Here is a 17,870-nt window from a genome sequence, read left to right on the forward strand (position 1 = left end):
AATCAAAGGCAATCCATGGTAAATGTGCTCGATCGTGGCACCAAAAAGAGTGAAGAAGAATATAGAGCTCGTCTTGTCATTATTTTGGGTGTTATCAGATTTCTTCTATTACAAGCTCTTGCTTTTTGTGGTCATGATGAGAGCTTGAGCTCAATGAATAGGGGGAATTTTTTGGAGATGATGAGTTGGTACAGGGAAAAGGATTCAAATGCTAAGACTTTGCTTGATAGTGCGGGCAGGAACCATTTGATGACTTCACATGGGATACAATTGCAACTGTGTCAAGCTTGTGCAGAAGAGACCACCAAAGTAATTATTGATGACATTGGAGATAGAAATTTTTCTTTACTTGTTGATGAGTCCAGAGATGCATCAATAAAGGAGCAAATGGCTATGGTTTTAAGGTTAGTAACTTTGTATCTAATTGTTGTTTTGTTCCTTACTAATAGTAGTACTGTAGTATCTAATTGTTGGTTTCTCGTGCTTCTTTGTGTTATGTAGGTATGTCGATAAACATGGGTATGCGATTGAGAGGTTCATTGGGATTAAGCATGTTGGTGACACAAGGGCGGCTTCTCTAAAAGCATCTTTGGATGGTGTGTTTCTTAAACATGGCTTGTCTATGTCTAAATTGAGAGGGCAAGGGTACGATGGAGCTTCTAACATGAGAGGACAATTTCTTGGGTTGCAAAGGTTGATACTAGATGAAAATCCTTATGCATTTTATATTCATTGCTTTGCCCATCAGTTGCAGTTAGTGGTTGTTGCTATTGCCAAGTGTTGTTCCTCTGTATTGGATTTCTTTAACCACATAACTTTGATTGTCAACACCGTCAATGCTTCTTGTAAGGGACATGATGAACTAGCCCAAGAACAACATGATAATATTGTGAGTCAATTGGAGTCTGGGGAAATTTTTTCAGGAAGAGGGAAAAACCAAGCAACCAACCTTGTAAGACCTGGGGATACACGGTGGGGCACACATCATAAAACTTTGTGTCGGTTTATTGAGATGTGGACATCTGTTTTGCATGTATTAGAGAACAGTCATGATGATGCAGAAAATTTAACACAAAGAACCACAGCAGGTGGCTTGATATCTCAGATGGAAAGTTTTGAATTTGTTTTCATATTGCATGTTATAATCACACTATTGGGCAAGACTAATGAGTTGTCACAATGTTTGCAAAGGAAAGATCAAAACATAGTTCTAGCAGTGAGTTTGATTGGGATCACATTGCGGCAACTTCAAAATATAAGAGATAATGGTTGGGATCAGCTCTTGAAGGACACAACTGACTTTTGTGTCAAACATAACATTATATTGCCTAACATGGATGATACAATACCCGCTCGGGGTCGTTCAAGGGGGCGTGGTGGTCAAATGTTAACTTTCTATCAACGCTTCAGATATGAAATATTCAATGTTTTGCTTGACCAAATAATTATTGAGTTAAATAACCGCTTTGCTGAAAGATCTACTCAATTGTTGAGATGCATTGCTTGTCTTGATCCAAGGAGCTCATTTGCTAATTTTGATGAAGACAAACTTATTCAACTTGCTCAGATGTATGTCGATGACTTCTCCATATATGAGATTTCTTTTGTCCTTAGAAACCAACTTGAAAACTTCATTGCTGATGTGAGAGCTTATCCAAGTTTTGTTAGTTGTAATGACCTTGGTAGTCTTGCTGTGAAGATGGTTCAAACTGATAGACACATAGTCCTTCCTTTGGTATATCGTCTTATTGAGTTGGCATTGATTTTGCCTGTTGCAACCGCATCAGTGGAAAGAGCTTTCTCAGCTATAAGTATTATCAAGACTGAGTTGAGGAATAAGATGGGTGATGATTGGTTGAATTATTCCATGGTGTGCAATATTGAGCGAGAAATATTTGCAAAGGTTGATGATGATGCTATTATATATCGCTTTCAAGACTATAGATTTCGCAAAGGAACTTTACCTCGTCGTAGTAGTAAGTTTTCAACTTTGTACAATGATAATTGTTTCACTTCATGTTTATGTCTTCTCTCATGAAAGTTTGCTTCTGATTTCTCTTAAGGTGTTGGCTCTTCTTCCACCGTTGATCAAGTTATGGAAGACACTGATGAAGCAAACAATTGATTTGGTACTCTTTTTACTGCACGTACTGTTTGTAGTTCTTGTCATCTTTTTATCTATTTTGTTGTATCTTTAAGCATTGAGTTTAAATTCTAAATATTTGGTGCAATTGAGCCATATTTGAGGTAGCTGTAGCTTGATGGATTTTAAGTTTTTCCCTCGCAACAAAAAAATTTATTTTTTGAGCCCGGGGCTTGCTTTAATCCTGGACCCGTCACTGCGTATACCCAACCGGCGTATGAACATAAGCCGGCAATGGTGCATGGCCCTAACGTGCCTCGGGCGCCATGAAAGCCATAGCTTGGAATTGCCGAGGTATGGGCCGGGGCCTCGGTAGCGATCGAATGTTGTTCCTGGCAAATCTGATCCGTTCTACGAAAGCTCAGGTAATATTTGTTTCAGAAATCAAATCTTCGAAGGTTCATTCGGTTGATCTTGTTAACAGGTTTGATGTGGCTAACAGTTTTGTTGTTCCTTCTAGAGGTGCTTCAGGAGGGCTCTGGCTTATGTGGAATGATAATCTTAAAATCTCTGTCCATAGTTCCTCCTTTCACTTTATCCTAGACAATGTAGTTCATCTAGCCTCGGGGCTTCACTTTTGTTTGATATGTATATATGGTGATCCTTATCATAGGCAGACTAGTGCCATTTGGAATCAGGTTTCCACTTTTGTGTATGATAACCTCGGAAAACCCATGATCTATATGGGAGACCTTAATGATATTTTGTATGATACAGATGGCTGTAATGGTAGTGTAAATTATTTTCGTATGTCTCCTTTTTGTTCTATTGTCAAAAACTGTGGTTTCTTTGACATCGGTTTTAGTGGTCCTGCTTACACTTGGCGCAATAGGCAGCACACTGTTAATCCTATTTACAGACGTTTGGATCGTTGTCTTGTTAATGCTGATTGGTGTGCTCATTACCCCAATACTAAGGTGCTTAATTTACCTATCATCGTTAGTGACCATGCTCCCATACTTATTTCTACTGATGGTAGTTTTGTTAAACCTAAGCAGACTTTCAAATTTGAAAATTGGTGATTAATGGAGAAGGATTTCAGTAGTTTTGCTAAGTTTGCTTGGAACAATGCTAGAGCAGGCTCTTTTGTTGCAAAAACCTCTTCTTTGGCAGGGGCTTTGAAAACTTGGTGTAGGAAGAAGAAACCTTTTCAACAAGAGCTTCAGGAACTAGAATCTAGTATCAAGCAGATTCAGGAGCTTCCAATCACTCAGCAAGATCATGCTTTAGAAAATTCGCTTATTCTCAGGTATGAGCAAACTCTTTTGTTGCAAAAACCTCTTCTTTGGCAGGGGCTTTGAAAACTTGGTGTAGGAAGAAGAAACCTTTTCAGCAAGAGCTTCAGGAACTAGAATCTAGTATCAAGCAGATTCAGGAGCTTCCAATCACTCAGCAAGATCATGCTTTAGAAAATTCGCTTATTCTCAGGTATGAGCAAACTCTCTCTAAACTGAATAGTTTTTATAAGCAAAGAAGTAAGAAGGGATGGGCTACTGATGGTGATCGTAATACGAATTTTTTTCATCAAGCTATGCTTAAGAGAAGGAAAAGGAATACTATCTGCTCGGTTAAGGATGAAAATAATATTGTGCATTTTAAGCCTAGTCTCATTGCTAATACCTTTGTTAATTATTTCAGATATATCTTCTCTTCCACTCATATCAACTGTGGTAGACCTTTTCTTGCTTCTCAATTACCGGAGGGCTCTTTGGACCCTACTTATTTAATTCCGGATAAAAATGAGGTCTTGCAGATTTTGAAGGACATGAAGTTGAATGCTTCTCCAGGGCCAGATGGTTTTAATGTCGAGTTTTATTTGGCTACTTGGAATTGGATAGGAGACGATGTCACTCAATTGGTAGTCAATTTTTATAGAACAGGTATATTGCCCTCTCACGTGAGTGATACAAACATTGCTCTCATTCCAAAAAAACTTGTTCCTCAGGTTCCTATGGATTATCATCCCATTAGTCTTTGCAATGTTATTTATAAAATCATTGCCAAATCTTTAGCTAATCGTCTTAAGCCTCATCTTCCAGATTATATTGACCCTGCTCAACAAGCTTTCATTGAAGGTAGAAGAATTAGTGACAATATCATTATTGCTCAAGAGATTTCTCACTCTTTTGCTCTTCGTTCTTGGAATCACCTTGCTTTCATGCTTAAAATTGATCTTGCTAAGGCTTTCGCTCGTTTAGAATGGAGCTTCATTGTTTCAGCTCTTGCACGTAAAGGATTGCATGCTCATTTCATAAATTTGATTTATGAGTGCATTTCTTCTCCTACTTTTTCTGTGGTCATTAATGGTAGGCCTTCTCATAAATTCAAAAGTTCTAGGGGTATTCGTCAAGGTTGTCCTATGTCCCCTTATTTGTCTGTTATTGCCATTAATGAATTATCTCTTGCTCTTAACGAAGCTTTAGCTGCTCATAGTCTTCAGGGTATTTTGCTTGGACCAAATTGCCCCCCGATTCACTCTCTTTTGTTTGCAGATGATTTGTTGGTATGTGGTCAAGCTACTGTTCAGGAAGCTAATGCTATGGCCAACATTATCAATCATTTTTGTTCCATGTCAGGTCAAACTCCAAATTGGGCCAAGTCTGCTATTATGTTTAGTGCTCATGTTAGTCAGGCTGTTATTCAAGATATTAAGCAGATTTTTCCTGTTTCTAACATGGATGCTAATTTTTCTCATCTTGGTCATCCTCTTATTCTTCCTGCTAATAATAGATCTGCGGCCTACAATTTTGTTTTGGATAAATTCATGAATAAGCTTCCTACTTATAAGGCCAACTTGCTCTCTCATGCAGCTAGGCTTGAATTGATTAGATCAGTTTTTTCTGGTATTCCTGTTTACTATATGGCTAATATTTTATTTCCTAAGAAGTTCATAGCCAAACTCACTGCTATTATCAGGAACTAAGGTGTATCTGTGATAACAGTAGAAGCTTGAATCCGCACATTGACCTTCAATTGGTCTTGTGGTAAAGAGAGGTAAATTCCAAAAAGCCAAAAGTCTTTTGTCGAGGACACGACATAAAGGTACACCGAGTAAAAAAGAATAGCCCACGGCAAAGAAAGCACCTGACGACCAGCACACGTTAACGGTGTTGTGTCAGCCGAGTGTCGGGGCTTGGTTTCCATCCATGTCAAGGGACAGGAGGGAGGTGGTGCCACGTGGCCATAAAAGTAGCTGAGTGCCCGTTCGATTTGCACAACCTACATATAAGTCCGCATCTCGACTTTTATCTGGGCCCAAGAACAACACAGACGCGCCACATGTCTGCACAATAAAGCAAAGTGTCCTAGCCGTGTTCACGGCAAATGCATAAGCCGAGCCTATCTGTAAGACGAGCGCTTATATGTTAACTATGGCTAACTGTACGTCGGGTGTTCGTACATAAACTGAGTGCCGCTGCACGGCTAATACAGTAGCCAGCGGTTGAACAGTCACTGCCACTTGTCGGCCACAAATGACGAGCCTCTCCACGACTGTATGGCTTAGGTATAAATCGAATATCGGCCCTCGGCGCTGCATGAAACTACTTGTCGCCTCTCTTCGCCACAGACCCCCTAATGTAGAGGTACTTGGTGGTCTTTTTCTGTCTTTCTTTTACATTTTATTTGGGCGAGCTTGTGTTGATGCCCCAGCAGACTTTCTATTGCGGTGCTTGCAACTCATTGTATGGACATGTTGGTTGTTTTATCTATAAAGCGGAGCATAAGCCTATTTCGAGAATGTTTTCAGTATTGTAAAGTGTAAACACTACACAAGTACTAGATTGCCTGCTTTTGCCAAGATAAATTTACTTTCAAAGTTAGATATATAAATTTTGGTATTTAGTACTACAACTAATCCATCCCAAATTGAATTTTCATGCTGATCAATCGGCAATCATTCATATTAGACTTTGTTGGCATTCTTTTACCCCACAATCTCATGCTCCATACAACATCTCTACAACCACCATGGAATCCCTCGGCCGTGGTGCTCCACATCTTCACTTTGCCATCGCAGCTTCACTTATCATGCTAACACAGGTTGCACATGTGCATAGGAGGAGGAGAGCCATGAGCCCATGAGCAGTGAAGTGTTCGTCGAGTACATTGCTAGTGTTGTTAGTGAGCTAGCTAGCTCTTGACTAGAAGTTGTTTATTCTCGAAAGAAATTTACAGATGCAAAATGATGAAATTTTATAAGCGTTGGGTTCCTAATCGAGACCGAGATGCTCCACCAAAACTGTTTGGCATATTGCATCTTGACAAACATAAAGTTGGTCATCGATGTTGCAATATCCAAGTATTTGTCCTTAATTTGAGCTTTGATTCGTCAACTTGCATGTTAGTCAAGTGCATAATGATAGACAAAAGTGACCAAAATATAAATACAAATGGTATTTTTCTGATAATATAAACTTGCCGTAAGAGATACACCAAAATGACAAAAGTATAAAATGGGGGAAGTTTTCGCATAAGTAAATTTACCAAAGTATAATTAAAAACATAAAACATAACAGTGCCAAGACAATATGGCCTTGAAGATTATTATTTTTTATTTCAAATAAGGCAAAGGCCACACGGATGCTTACCCATGAGCCATATTGATCACCCATAGACCCCGTCCAGTAAGTAATTAAGTTTCAAAGTTACCCTACCCTCTCCTTAATTATATATGCATCTCTCTAGCGCTGATCTTCTCAACCTTTCTATATATATGGGACTAAAAAAAGTAGTTTCTTTCGTGCCTTCGTAGTCATGTACTCCCTCCGTTCCTTTATATAAGGTGTGTTTGTTTTTTGATAAAATTTCAGAATGTAAGGTGCATTTTTTTTTCTAATTCCTCATAATTCCCTTTTTGGCCCTTTGAAAAAAGGAAAAGTATCTCCCTTCTGATTGTCTGTATCTCTCCTTGTAGCAAAAGAAGGAAAGTATATTTCTAGTGTTTCCTGACTTGTCAGTTTAAAAAGGCTGAAGCATTCAAGGGCCCAGTTGCCTTCTAGCCCATTAAAACAATGACACAAAGGTAGCCCTTTACCACAAAGCTAGCCCAATAAGCCATGCACGGGAGGCCCTTCAACTTCTAGACGAGCTCCTCAATGCATTTCCTATTCGGTGCTTCATGCGCAAGTTACAAGCAGTCCCGGTCGCTAGCAAATTAGTCGACCCATATATGGATCGTATCGGGCCAGGATTTCGTTCTGGTTTTGGGAAGCTTTTGGAAGCTTTCCGATAGTTTTAGGAACCTGCCCAACTGGTTTTTTCATTTTTGTTGATGGTTTTTCTGGACCAACTCTTTTGTCCAATTTCTTTTTGCTTGTCATTTTTTCCTTTTTTAAGATGCCCATTTTTTAAATTCACAAATTTTGTTTCCAAACGTTTTGTGAATTTTTTTCAAATTTCTTGAACTATTTTTCAATTTCTCACGAAATTTTCAATATTTTATGAATTTTATAAAAAAGCGTGAACTTTTTCAAATTTACCTAACCTTTTTCCAAAATTACGAACTATTTTCAACATTTTCAAACTTTTTAAAAAATAAAAACATTCATTAATGAACTTTTTTTCTAATTTTTTTACCCTTTTAAAAAAAATTATGATCTTTTTAGTTTTCGATGGTGAAGGCCCTACCGGTTTTTTGAACTTTCTTTTAGAACTGCCTTGTTCTTTGTATTCATGATTTTTTTATTGCACGAATTATGCCAAATACAATAAGAATAGCGAACGAAAGAAAATGAAGCTAGCGAGCTAGCGAGAGAGCAGAGAGGGAATTCGGCCGTGGCCTATAAACTAGTCTAGGGAGTGTTGGTTCCTCTTTTCGGCGCGTGAAGCACCGAGTAGGAGGTATCGGAAGCGATCGCCGAATGCTAAAGTGAATTGTGATGCAGCTGTAGCCAAAACTTGAACAGAGCTGTTGTTGGAGTTGTATGCAGGGTTGAAAATGGCTTGTACCTTGGAGCATTAGCAATTGTTTTAGAAGGGATGACGGACCCTGAGACGTTGTAAGCTTATGCATGCAGAGAAGCTCAAGCACTAGGGAAGGATCTTTTTTGGATAAAGAACTAGGGGGAGATCTGGCGCACCCTAAGGTCCTTATTACCACTGACTGTCTGATAGTCACACGGTCACACAAGATCTTGAAGTTAAGATGCGGTTGATCGGCTATTGCATGCTAACAAAGGAAATCATGTCCTGGAAGTCCAGTTTTTTGGCATGTGATATATGCCATGAGCAGCGCGAGCATAATTTTGAGGCTCATAATCTTGCTAAGATGACTACTAGCTGGGTAAGGGGCGCCATTTATGGCTCTTGAACCCGGAAAATGCCATCGGAGGCCGAGCTCCAGTGAGCTCGTTTTCATTTTTTATTTTTCTGGAGCATGAAAAATTCCAAATTTATTTTTTGAACACACATGCACATGTATACTATGTATATGCAAAATTTCACAGTATTATACGTTTACATGTGGCCTACAGGAGAAAGACAAATACACATTTTTTAATGGGCCTTTTATTTTTGTTATTGGGCCAGAAATTTGTTATTTTTGTACAGCCTACAAATCACAACATTTTTTGACGAAATTTAACACGTTCTTGCGGAATACATATAAGTTTTCATGATATTTTTTTTAGATTTTTTTGGAACTTTTAAATACGCTTTTTGATTTTTTCAAAATACCGAGCTCACTGGAGCTCGGCCTCCAAAAATCCGCACTCCTCTTGAACCCTCCTACTAACCCCTTGTATCCACATAAACGTTGTGGATTAAATGAAATGCGCTGTTTCGATGAAAAAAAAATGCAACCCGTAGTCATCAGAACTGCTAAGTAAGAAGTAGAAAAAAATCTCATGGGAGAGCAAGGTGAGGGCGAATATGAAGAACTTCATACAGAAAATCTGGTTTTGCTGTTTCTCTTCAGTTCAGTTCAGAAAAAAAAATGTTTAGCTGGGTGGTATGTTCAGCACGCGCAACTGAACAGGGAGTCGATCGTCGTTCACAATTACGCCAAGGGTGGCGGGGGAGCCGGCATCTTAGTGGCCAGCCTCTTGTTCGGCAGAGGCGACGGCGGCGACGGAGCCCTCTGCCCCAGAGACCGCCTGGACACAGCCGTCTCGCCACCACTGTTGCCTCCGCCGGCGACCCGCCGTACCTCTGCGTCAGCCTCTGCATGATCTGCAGCGGTCTCGTGAATCAGCTCCTTGCGGCATGGGCGAGCATCTAGCAGGAGACGCGAGGAGCATGTAGCGGTCGTGCAAGAACCCAGCACGAGCCCGGCTACGAGCAGCCATGCGACTACCTTGCAATTCATTCCGACACGGCGCCGTCGCCGACGAGGCTTGCTTGCTTGCTCTGAACTGAACGGATACCAATAGCTAGCTGGATTTGGGGAGCTGGAAGTGTCTAATCGTCGTCAACCATGGGGGTGGAGTATATATAATATATGTCGTCGGCGTCTCGAGGGTCCTCCAACCGCCGGCGCCAATCTGGAAACCCACCCAGCCGATTACTCCCAACCCGTAACCAGATACCATCAGCTGTTTGCGGCCGCGGTATCGAAGTGCACTGCATCTACCAGTAGTTGCCTTAAAATTAGGGCTGCGCTTGTGAGTTGATGATCCATACATGCATCGTTTGACCTGGGAGTTTCTTAAAGCGCGCAGCTGCTCGCCTCGACCTCGATTTGAAGCACTACCCACTTGCCGTTGCACGCTCATAGATACAATACTACAAGGGGCAGCTGGGGATGGAGTAGGACAAAAGGGCAAATCTACTATTTCTCTATATAACCTGTTGCAAATTGAAAATGCAATCGCAGTGCCTGATGTGAAGTGCATGCATAATTGGACAGTCCTGCTAATGGGCAATGAATGCATGGCCTTGTCTTGTTATGGTGGACTTTTGGGGTCGTGATAGTATAATCGGAGCATTAGCGTAAGTGATCTAACTTAAATTCGGCTCGGTCGATCAGTGAGGCTGTGAAGTTGTATAATGCCAACCTGGCGGATCTCAAGCTGCCTTGTCTGCTCCTACCGTAGCAAATGCCGATGGCAGCCAGGGGAGGAGCATGCATGACAGGCTACCGACCCCCGCACGACCACCACCGCCTATCGTGATCACGTAGGGCAAGCCTTCTCTGTAGTATTGGCTGACATGTGGGATCGCTAGCAACTAGACCCACATGTCAGTGATCCCACGGTAGAGGAAAGTATTGCATATCCACCGGTAGATCAAGCCATCCTGCACTCCCTCACTGGCAGAGCCAACAAACAAGGAAGAAAGCAACGATCTACCAGTAGAGGGGAGGAGAGGGGGCATTGTGCGGGTTAGGAATAAAGTTCGCCTAGCTCTTATTCCACTTCGTCGTCGCCGAAGAGGAGGAATGGGGAGTCATTTGGTCGGATCTGGTTGTGTCTTCGTGTTTTGAAGATGGTCTTCGAAGGCGTCCCCTAACAGATCTTAGTTTTTTACAAGGCGATTCGTCCAGCACCCTTTCACATTCTTCTGCCGTGTAGCGATCTATTTCTTACACACTATCGTGGGCGTCTTCTTGCTCCATGCAACGACTTCTCGGTCGTTATGTCAAAAACAATTTCATGGCTCCGATGAGGATTTGGCAATTTAGACGAAGAGGGCGTTGATTTCTCCAAGGATTCATGTGTAATTTTTATTTCTATTCAAGAACTGTCATGTAAAAGTTGCTTGGTTTTAATATATGTCATTTGTTCTTTTCTAAAGAAATATTTATCGCTGATATGCACCTCCAAATTTATTGATCACATATGTACATTATAGACCATGTCAATATCTAAAATGTCACCAGTCCTAGGAACCGAAGGGGTATATGATAACTAGGTCAGTATTTGGCATTGTCTCTACTTTACCTTGAACTACAAAATTAGGTATATATTATGCACCGAATTTTCTAAAATTCAGGAAAGTGATCCTATTGAGGTTTTGCTTTGCCACCATGAACAATAATGTGTACTTGAAAGCTACTCAATAAATCAAATACATAAAAAAATATGTTGATCTGTACATAATGAGTTTCCCTGGAGAGGCATTGATCTAGAGCTAATTTACGGTGCCCTCGTACTCCCAAACCATACGACGGAGTAGTAAACAGATCTGTCCATCTGCGATGGAGGGTAACTTAGTCATTCTCCCAAGGGTAATTTAGACTTTTCCTGATCGTTCGGTTACCTGTAAAAGAGCTCTTGTTTATGATTTAATTTGTGCCTTGTTTTAGCAAGAGGGGTAGCTCTTAGACTGTGTATACAGGCCAATGGGATGAAGTTCTAATTAGAGACATCTTTTGCCCAGTTGATGTTAATCGAATTATGCAAATACCCCTATACGTGCAAGGAGTGAATGACTTTGGCATGGAGTTATACAAGGTTAGGAACATTCTCAGTTAAATCGGCGTATCACAGAGAGCTTGAGCATCAATTCTATATGGCATATTGGTGAGGCCAGATGGTCAAGGCAATGTCTAAATTAATCCTGTATGGAAAAAATAATTGGAACTTGTGCATTCCTGGAAAGATTAAGCACTTTGCTTGGAAAGTGTTTCGAGGCTCACTTCCATGTTACGGCATTTTGGCTGGGTGCCATGTTTCCTGCTCGCCTTAGTGCCCGATTTGTAGGGTGGGCTATGAGGATATTTAGCATTGTCTATTCACCTGCCGACGCGCAAGAGAACTTTGGAGAGCACTTGGACTACAAGAGAGTGTGCAACAGGCGGTGGCACAAGACAACTCTGGATCAGTCACTCTGGAGATTTTATCCAAGGTTGAAGGAGGTTCAGGTAAAGTCCCAATCCCTGAGCTGATGATGGTGGCAGCCTGGTATATATGGTGGCAAAGACATGAATTCATCAAAGGTGAAACTATCCATACACCAGAACGAACAGCGATCTCCATAAGAGTCCTCGCGACCCACTATGTGAGAGCGTACAGGACAAAATACAAGAACCAGAGCGGTGATCTTATCTGGAAAAAGCCTAGCACAGGGATGATCAAGATTACTGTGAACGCATCAGTAAACTTGGAAAATGGAGATGGAGCCACTGGAGCAATTGCTCGAGATGATCGTGGGGCTTTCATCGCTGCCGCGACCTAGGTGCTACCAGCAGTAGTAAGCGTGGACTCAGCGGAAATTATTGCCATTAAAAATGGACTATATCTTCTATATCTATACTATTTATAAAAGAACAAACATTATCTTTTCTAAGTGCACCCCACAAAACGTACATGGATACATTATCACCGCATGATTAGTCTCACTAAACTCAATCTAACGACTAGCCTTAACCGAATCTGTTCTCTGTGTGCACTTAGCAATTTACATTGACTGACCGTACTTCACCGCGGAGGAAAATATGAAAGTCCATGCCTGATCAATTAGGAAACTATAATCACGGACACACCCTATTAAGAAACTAATCACGGGCACATCTAATTATTAAAGTAATCACAAACACATCCTATTATTAGGAAAAAAATTACGCGCGCATCCTATTATTAGGAAAATAATTACGAGCCATCCTATTAAAAAATAAATCACAGACGCATCTAATTATTAGGAAACTAATCATGGCTGCATCCTATTAGATAACTAATCACGAACGCATCTAATTATTAGGAAACTAACCGCGAGCGCATCCTATCATCTCCTATCAGGGAATCGTGATCGCGAGTCGCCAGCCGTCACCAGCCCACCACCCACGCGAGCCACAATGGGAGACACGCGAGGAGGAGTTGCGGCTTCCTCCGAACACACTTATACTGACTGCAACGACTTTGTCCACATCCTGGGCATGCTCTCCGGAAACCACCGACACCCGCGTCGACTTCAGCTCCATCCACAACACCCACGCTGACAACCACCCACCGCCAAGGTCCTTCAAGTGGGGGCAACGCTGAGTATCTTGGATCAGTATAAGCGGGCCAAAAAAATCTGCCCCCACAACTATTCATGTAGATTCGCCTGGTCGCCAACCATCATCGTCCCCAGGGCGGTGCAGGTCTCGGCCACTGTGCAGCAGGTGAAGCTAATCACGGCCCCATCTCACTCGCCCGAAGCCACCGCCGACTCCCTCAGCTCTGACGCGTGCTGCTCCGTTGGACACACTTGTCCGGTACTCGCGCGTGGACGACGTCGTCCAAAGCTAATCCCGGTGCGTGGAGGCCGCCGCCTCAAAGCTGGACGACTGACTCACCTGCGTCGACAATGCCGCCCAGCTGGTGAGAGGACATGGTCGCCGCGGCCGCTCGCAGGCCTGAACGACGGAGACGCTCGCCTTCACGCGAACGCACCACACACACGCATTAATCAAGTAAGTATCGAGTGTTACTTTTTTACTGTCAACGCTACCTCGCCGGTGGTGACACATCTAGAAGTACAGGAACTAGAGATGAGGCAGTCAGAAATAGAGGAGCGCTGGAGCACACACAGAGACGTTCGCCTTCTTTCTTTCTTTATTTTTTCACTGGTTTTCGCGTACCCGCAACAGACATCCCTGTTTTTTTAAGTACTGACTACCGGTTATTACATGGCCAACTCACGACTACATAGTGAACTCACAGACAAATTCGTTGAACCAAGACCTTACTTGCAGTCATGAAATTACGTTTCACTGAAAAAACCCAGAAGTTTGCATAAGTTTTAATGAAAAAAAAAACTAAAGTTCGCATAAGTTTTACTAAAAAAACCTGAAGTTTGCATAAGTGTATTTGTTTGTCTAGCTGATACATGGCAATTGTAATTTTACATGAGCATTTTCATACTGTCCTTATCTACAGTCGAGTTAACATGTTTTCCTGATAGAAAACTTGGACTACATACAAGAGAAGCAAAAACTGCATGTTGATTATGATGATGATGAATGTAGGATATTTTGTGATCATGGTAAATTTCATATCATTTAGTACATAAAAAATATTCACAATTTTATTTTATTACCATCAATTGTGTTGAGTTTCTTTCATATATATGTATTGACCCTCTTCTTTAAATTAGATGTGACAGATGCGGAATGAACTCATACCACATGATCACATACGAGCAATTCAAGAGGAATTGGCGGGATTCTTTCTTGACCATGTCATACATGAAGACGGAGAATGCCATGTGGAAGTTGAAATTAATTCAAGAGGAATGAGATGTTATATTGTATATATGTAGTAGTGTCGGATAGATATATACAAAAACTTGTTGTTCGATCAATCTCGGAGAAAGAGAGGTCACTTCTCTCTGTATATGTTCATGACGATCTTGTGTAATTCTTGATTGGAATTTGTTGGCACTGAAACGGTTCCTTAGCTTGTCCTACGTGACATTTTCATGTGTGACTATACTTGCATAAATGTGTGCATATGAAGAATCATGATGAATCTTCTAAATAATTTTGAATTTTATATATTGAGAAAAGTGGGTGGTCTTTTAATACATGAGACATGTTGATTAAGGAGAAACAATATTTCAAATTATTTGTACAGAGTTGGAAATAAGAGATCGTGTACTTTATAGGGAAATTTCAAATTTATGAATAAATTGTCTTGTATTAAGTTTAGTATAATATATTAATCCAAATAGATGCGTATTGCGTGCACACACTTATTAGTTCAAATAGACATGCATTGCACGTGCACACTTACTAGTGCATGCCAAGTTGGATGCAATAGTCTGCAGATTGAATCCGATTGCAGTTACGCGGTTAATGCGATCAATCTTGATGATGCTTACCAAGGGCCTGATGTTGCCATAATAGCAGAGTGCAAGGACTTGATACGGGAGTTTGCAGAAGTTCGGTTCACACACTGCTTCAGAGAAGCAAACGCTGCAGCAGATGGCTTAGCTAGACATTGTTATAATTCTAGATCCCCTAGCTTCTGGGACGTTTCTATCCCTGATTTCATTTCTCGCCTTCATGTAAATGACCTATCTATTATAAGAGAAATAAAGTTGTTTTGCTGTCAAAAAATATATAAAAATTAAGATGAACCGAGCTGGATCCACTGCAATGCCAATAACACGGAGAACAAATTAGTAAGCAAAAATGACCAGTGAGAAAGAATGTATCACATATATTTAAGTCTACTCGGCCGAAGCCGAGGTTATGTTGCATTATACATGTATATCAAAGTTCAAAGCGAAAAACCGCCTTCACAAAACTTTCCAACGGACCATTCAGAAGCTACGGAAACAGGGACCACATAATAACTCCCACATTGCGGTACCTCCACAATTTATTCTGAAGCCGATCGTTGCTAGGATCAACGGTGCATGTACGGCAGCAAACATTTCCGCAGCGTCCACCTCAAAGCAACAACGCAAACAACAATGTTACAGCTGAAAGGAAACCGAACATACATTATCTACCACTGGAGCAGAGGCGGTGGCGCCTGGACTAAAGGCATTTGCCCCACCGGCGTGCCTGATTGGGGAGGAGGAGGCGCCTTGGGCGTCCTCGTCCCCAACGACCTCATCCTCCCCACCATGGCTCTCCGCCCACCACCATGGACGGCGGCTCTCTCCGCGGTGCGGATTGACGTCTCCACCGTGCCATCGGGGCGCGACGAATCAGCGACGGACATGGCGCAGGCGCACAGCAGGAGAGCCGCCAGGAGCAACGAAGTGGTGGCCATGACGAGTGGTGCAGCTGCTGCTAGACGACTGGTAGCAGGAGCCAAGAGGCAAGTGTGATGGTGCCTGATGATCATCGACTCGAGCCGTTTATATACGCGATCGACGTAAGCTTCCGTGGATGTAGAATTTCCCGATGCTCTCTTCTGGATTGTGCCTCCCGGAGCAAAAAATATAATGATTCACGGTTAAACAATTTATCGTAATACTCTGTTGAGATCCACAAGCTTTTGTTGGATTTGGGATCTTGACCGACATTTTGCAACCAGAATGGTTGGCATACGGCATCTTGACAAACAGAAATTGGGAGGTTCGATAGGCACCACATGTCCACGTCGCTAGCTATCCGTGCCTAAACTTCACCTTTGTTTCGGACGAGGAGAATTAATTGATGAAGTGTGGCGAACTGGCAACCATCATCAGAGCAAGTACAATAATGAACTATAAGCCCGTTTATATGGTATTTTTGCCTATGTGAAGGAGAGAGACAAAGAAAAAGTGAAGGAATGGCTTCTCATGCCATAGCCCGTCTCCACGCATACTCCTAGGTAAAGACATTTAATGAGAAGAAAGAGATAAAGAGACCGAGCAGAAGTTATGAACTTATAGCCGGCCTTATACAACCTCTATTGTATGAGTAATTAATAGTGCTAGCTCTTGATGACATGGCATGTTCATATAGCCAGCAACTTACTATATTATTAACCATGCTCTCAAGTTGCATGATCGAACAGCTTTTCTTTATTAAATTGGAGTGTGTGTTCTGTTACATCTTGCTAGTAGCCAGAATACGGCAGTTTCTACACAGGACCAGAAATAACAACAATATAAAGTGTGGCAAACTGGCAAAGGTCATCAACTTTCTTTTTGGCAAACTGGCAAATATCATCGACTACTTGGTTAGACATCTTTGTAATCATTTCATAATGTATATTCTCATATTCTCATAACGGTTTTGCCCGACTTCCTACCACCCGCAGATCACCGTCACTTGGAGGAACGCTGCCACACCCCAAGGGAGTGACACCAGATTCCGTGCCTTGCAAGCCCGCCGACAATGGCAACAAGGGGAGGTTGGAGCAACATGTAAGTTTGAATTTATAAAAGAATCTCAAAAAAAGTTTGAATTTGTAAAGGAAAATAGGAAAATAATAGAAATGAAAATAAAATAAAAAGGAAACTGGAAGCAACCCGGAAAACAGAAAGGAAGAAAACCCACAAAAATGGTTGCAAAATGGGTTGGCCCAGTGCATGTATGTTTGATCGACCATTAGACGAGTGAGTGCCATATAGGAAATTCAAAAATACAGGAAATACAAAAATAAAATTATCAAAAGGTGAACAAACAGTAAGGATTTGGCCATGCAACAACCAGGCGCACATCAAATATTAGGCCTAGTTGTCCCCTTCTTTACAACATGAGTCTTCATTAATCGCTAAATGAGAAGGTGGCGACTGTACAAACCGCAGGTAGAAAGGGTGAAACCACACTGACATCACTCGACTGAGACTTCATTGAGTCTCAGTCGAGTGATGTCAGTGTAGTTGTTTTGCTACGAGCGGCACGGCTAGATAGATTTGGAAGCAACAACAACTGATGATCCAACTGGTGTGACTAAATGCTACGACCGTCAATGGCGGATGTTGCGATTGGTGAAACGATGTGTTACAAATGAAGAGGGCGGATGTTATGATCGGTGAGACGGCATGCTTCAACCAGCAATGACAGATGCTGCAACAGGTAGGAACATATGTTGCAAACGTATGACAAAATGCTGCGAGGTCTATTGGACGGTGCTCAGGCCAGCACGAAACTCCATGCAAATATTCAACAGTTGAAAAGTTGACTGAGATTTGGTTAAATATGAGTCCACTGAGTTTTAGCAAGTCCGTGGTAGAAAAGCATTTCTCGGACTGGAACTCCCAAGTGTGACACACAAGTGAGTGTGCACAGATGTTGCACAGATCTCCTTGCCTGTCCTCTCTAAACATTCAAAACCATACATTGTTGAAGGTTCTGTAAAAAAAGTGTTGGACACATGGATCTTGTTGATATACAATGAACTTTACGATACCCTATGAAACA

At 41.7% G+C, this 17,870-nt stretch overlaps 1 protein-coding gene across 1 annotated transcript; it reads left to right on the forward strand.

Annotated features, from left to right (window-relative positions):
* The first annotated feature begins 22 nt into the window (after positions 1 to 22).
* LOC125520214 (uncharacterized) lies at positions 23 to 2,193 on the forward strand. The gene is made up of 3 exons (XM_087534794.1): positions 23 to 137; positions 819 to 1,976; positions 2,064 to 2,193. Exons 1-3 carry the CDS (start codon positions 23 to 25, stop codon positions 2,123 to 2,125), a joined length of 1,335 nt encoding a protein of 444 aa, XP_087390920.1. The 3' UTR covers positions 2,126 to 2,193.
* Positions 2,194 to 17,870: the final 15,677 nt, after the last annotated feature.

Source organism: Triticum urartu, chromosome 7A (genome assembly GCF_056163025.1).
Source record: "Triticum urartu cultivar PI428250 chromosome 7A, HENAU_Tu73, whole genome shotgun sequence".
Lineage (NCBI taxonomy): Eukaryota > Viridiplantae > Streptophyta > Magnoliopsida > Poales > Poaceae > Triticum > Triticum urartu.

Bases quoted from the DNA above. Each gene is read 5' to 3' on its own strand.
- LOC125520214 (XM_087534794.1), top strand. From the start codon at position 23: ATGTGCTCGATCGTGGCACCAAAAAGAGTGAAGAAGAATATAGAGCTC. The intron at 138-818 runs TGAGAGCTTGAG...ACCACATAACTT, and splicing joins CTTGCTTTTTGTGGTCATGA to TGATTGTCAACACCGTCAAT. The intron at 1,977-2,063 runs GTAAGTTTTCAA...ATTTCTCTTAAG, and splicing joins AACTTTACCTCGTCGTAGTA to GTGTTGGCTCTTCTTCCACC.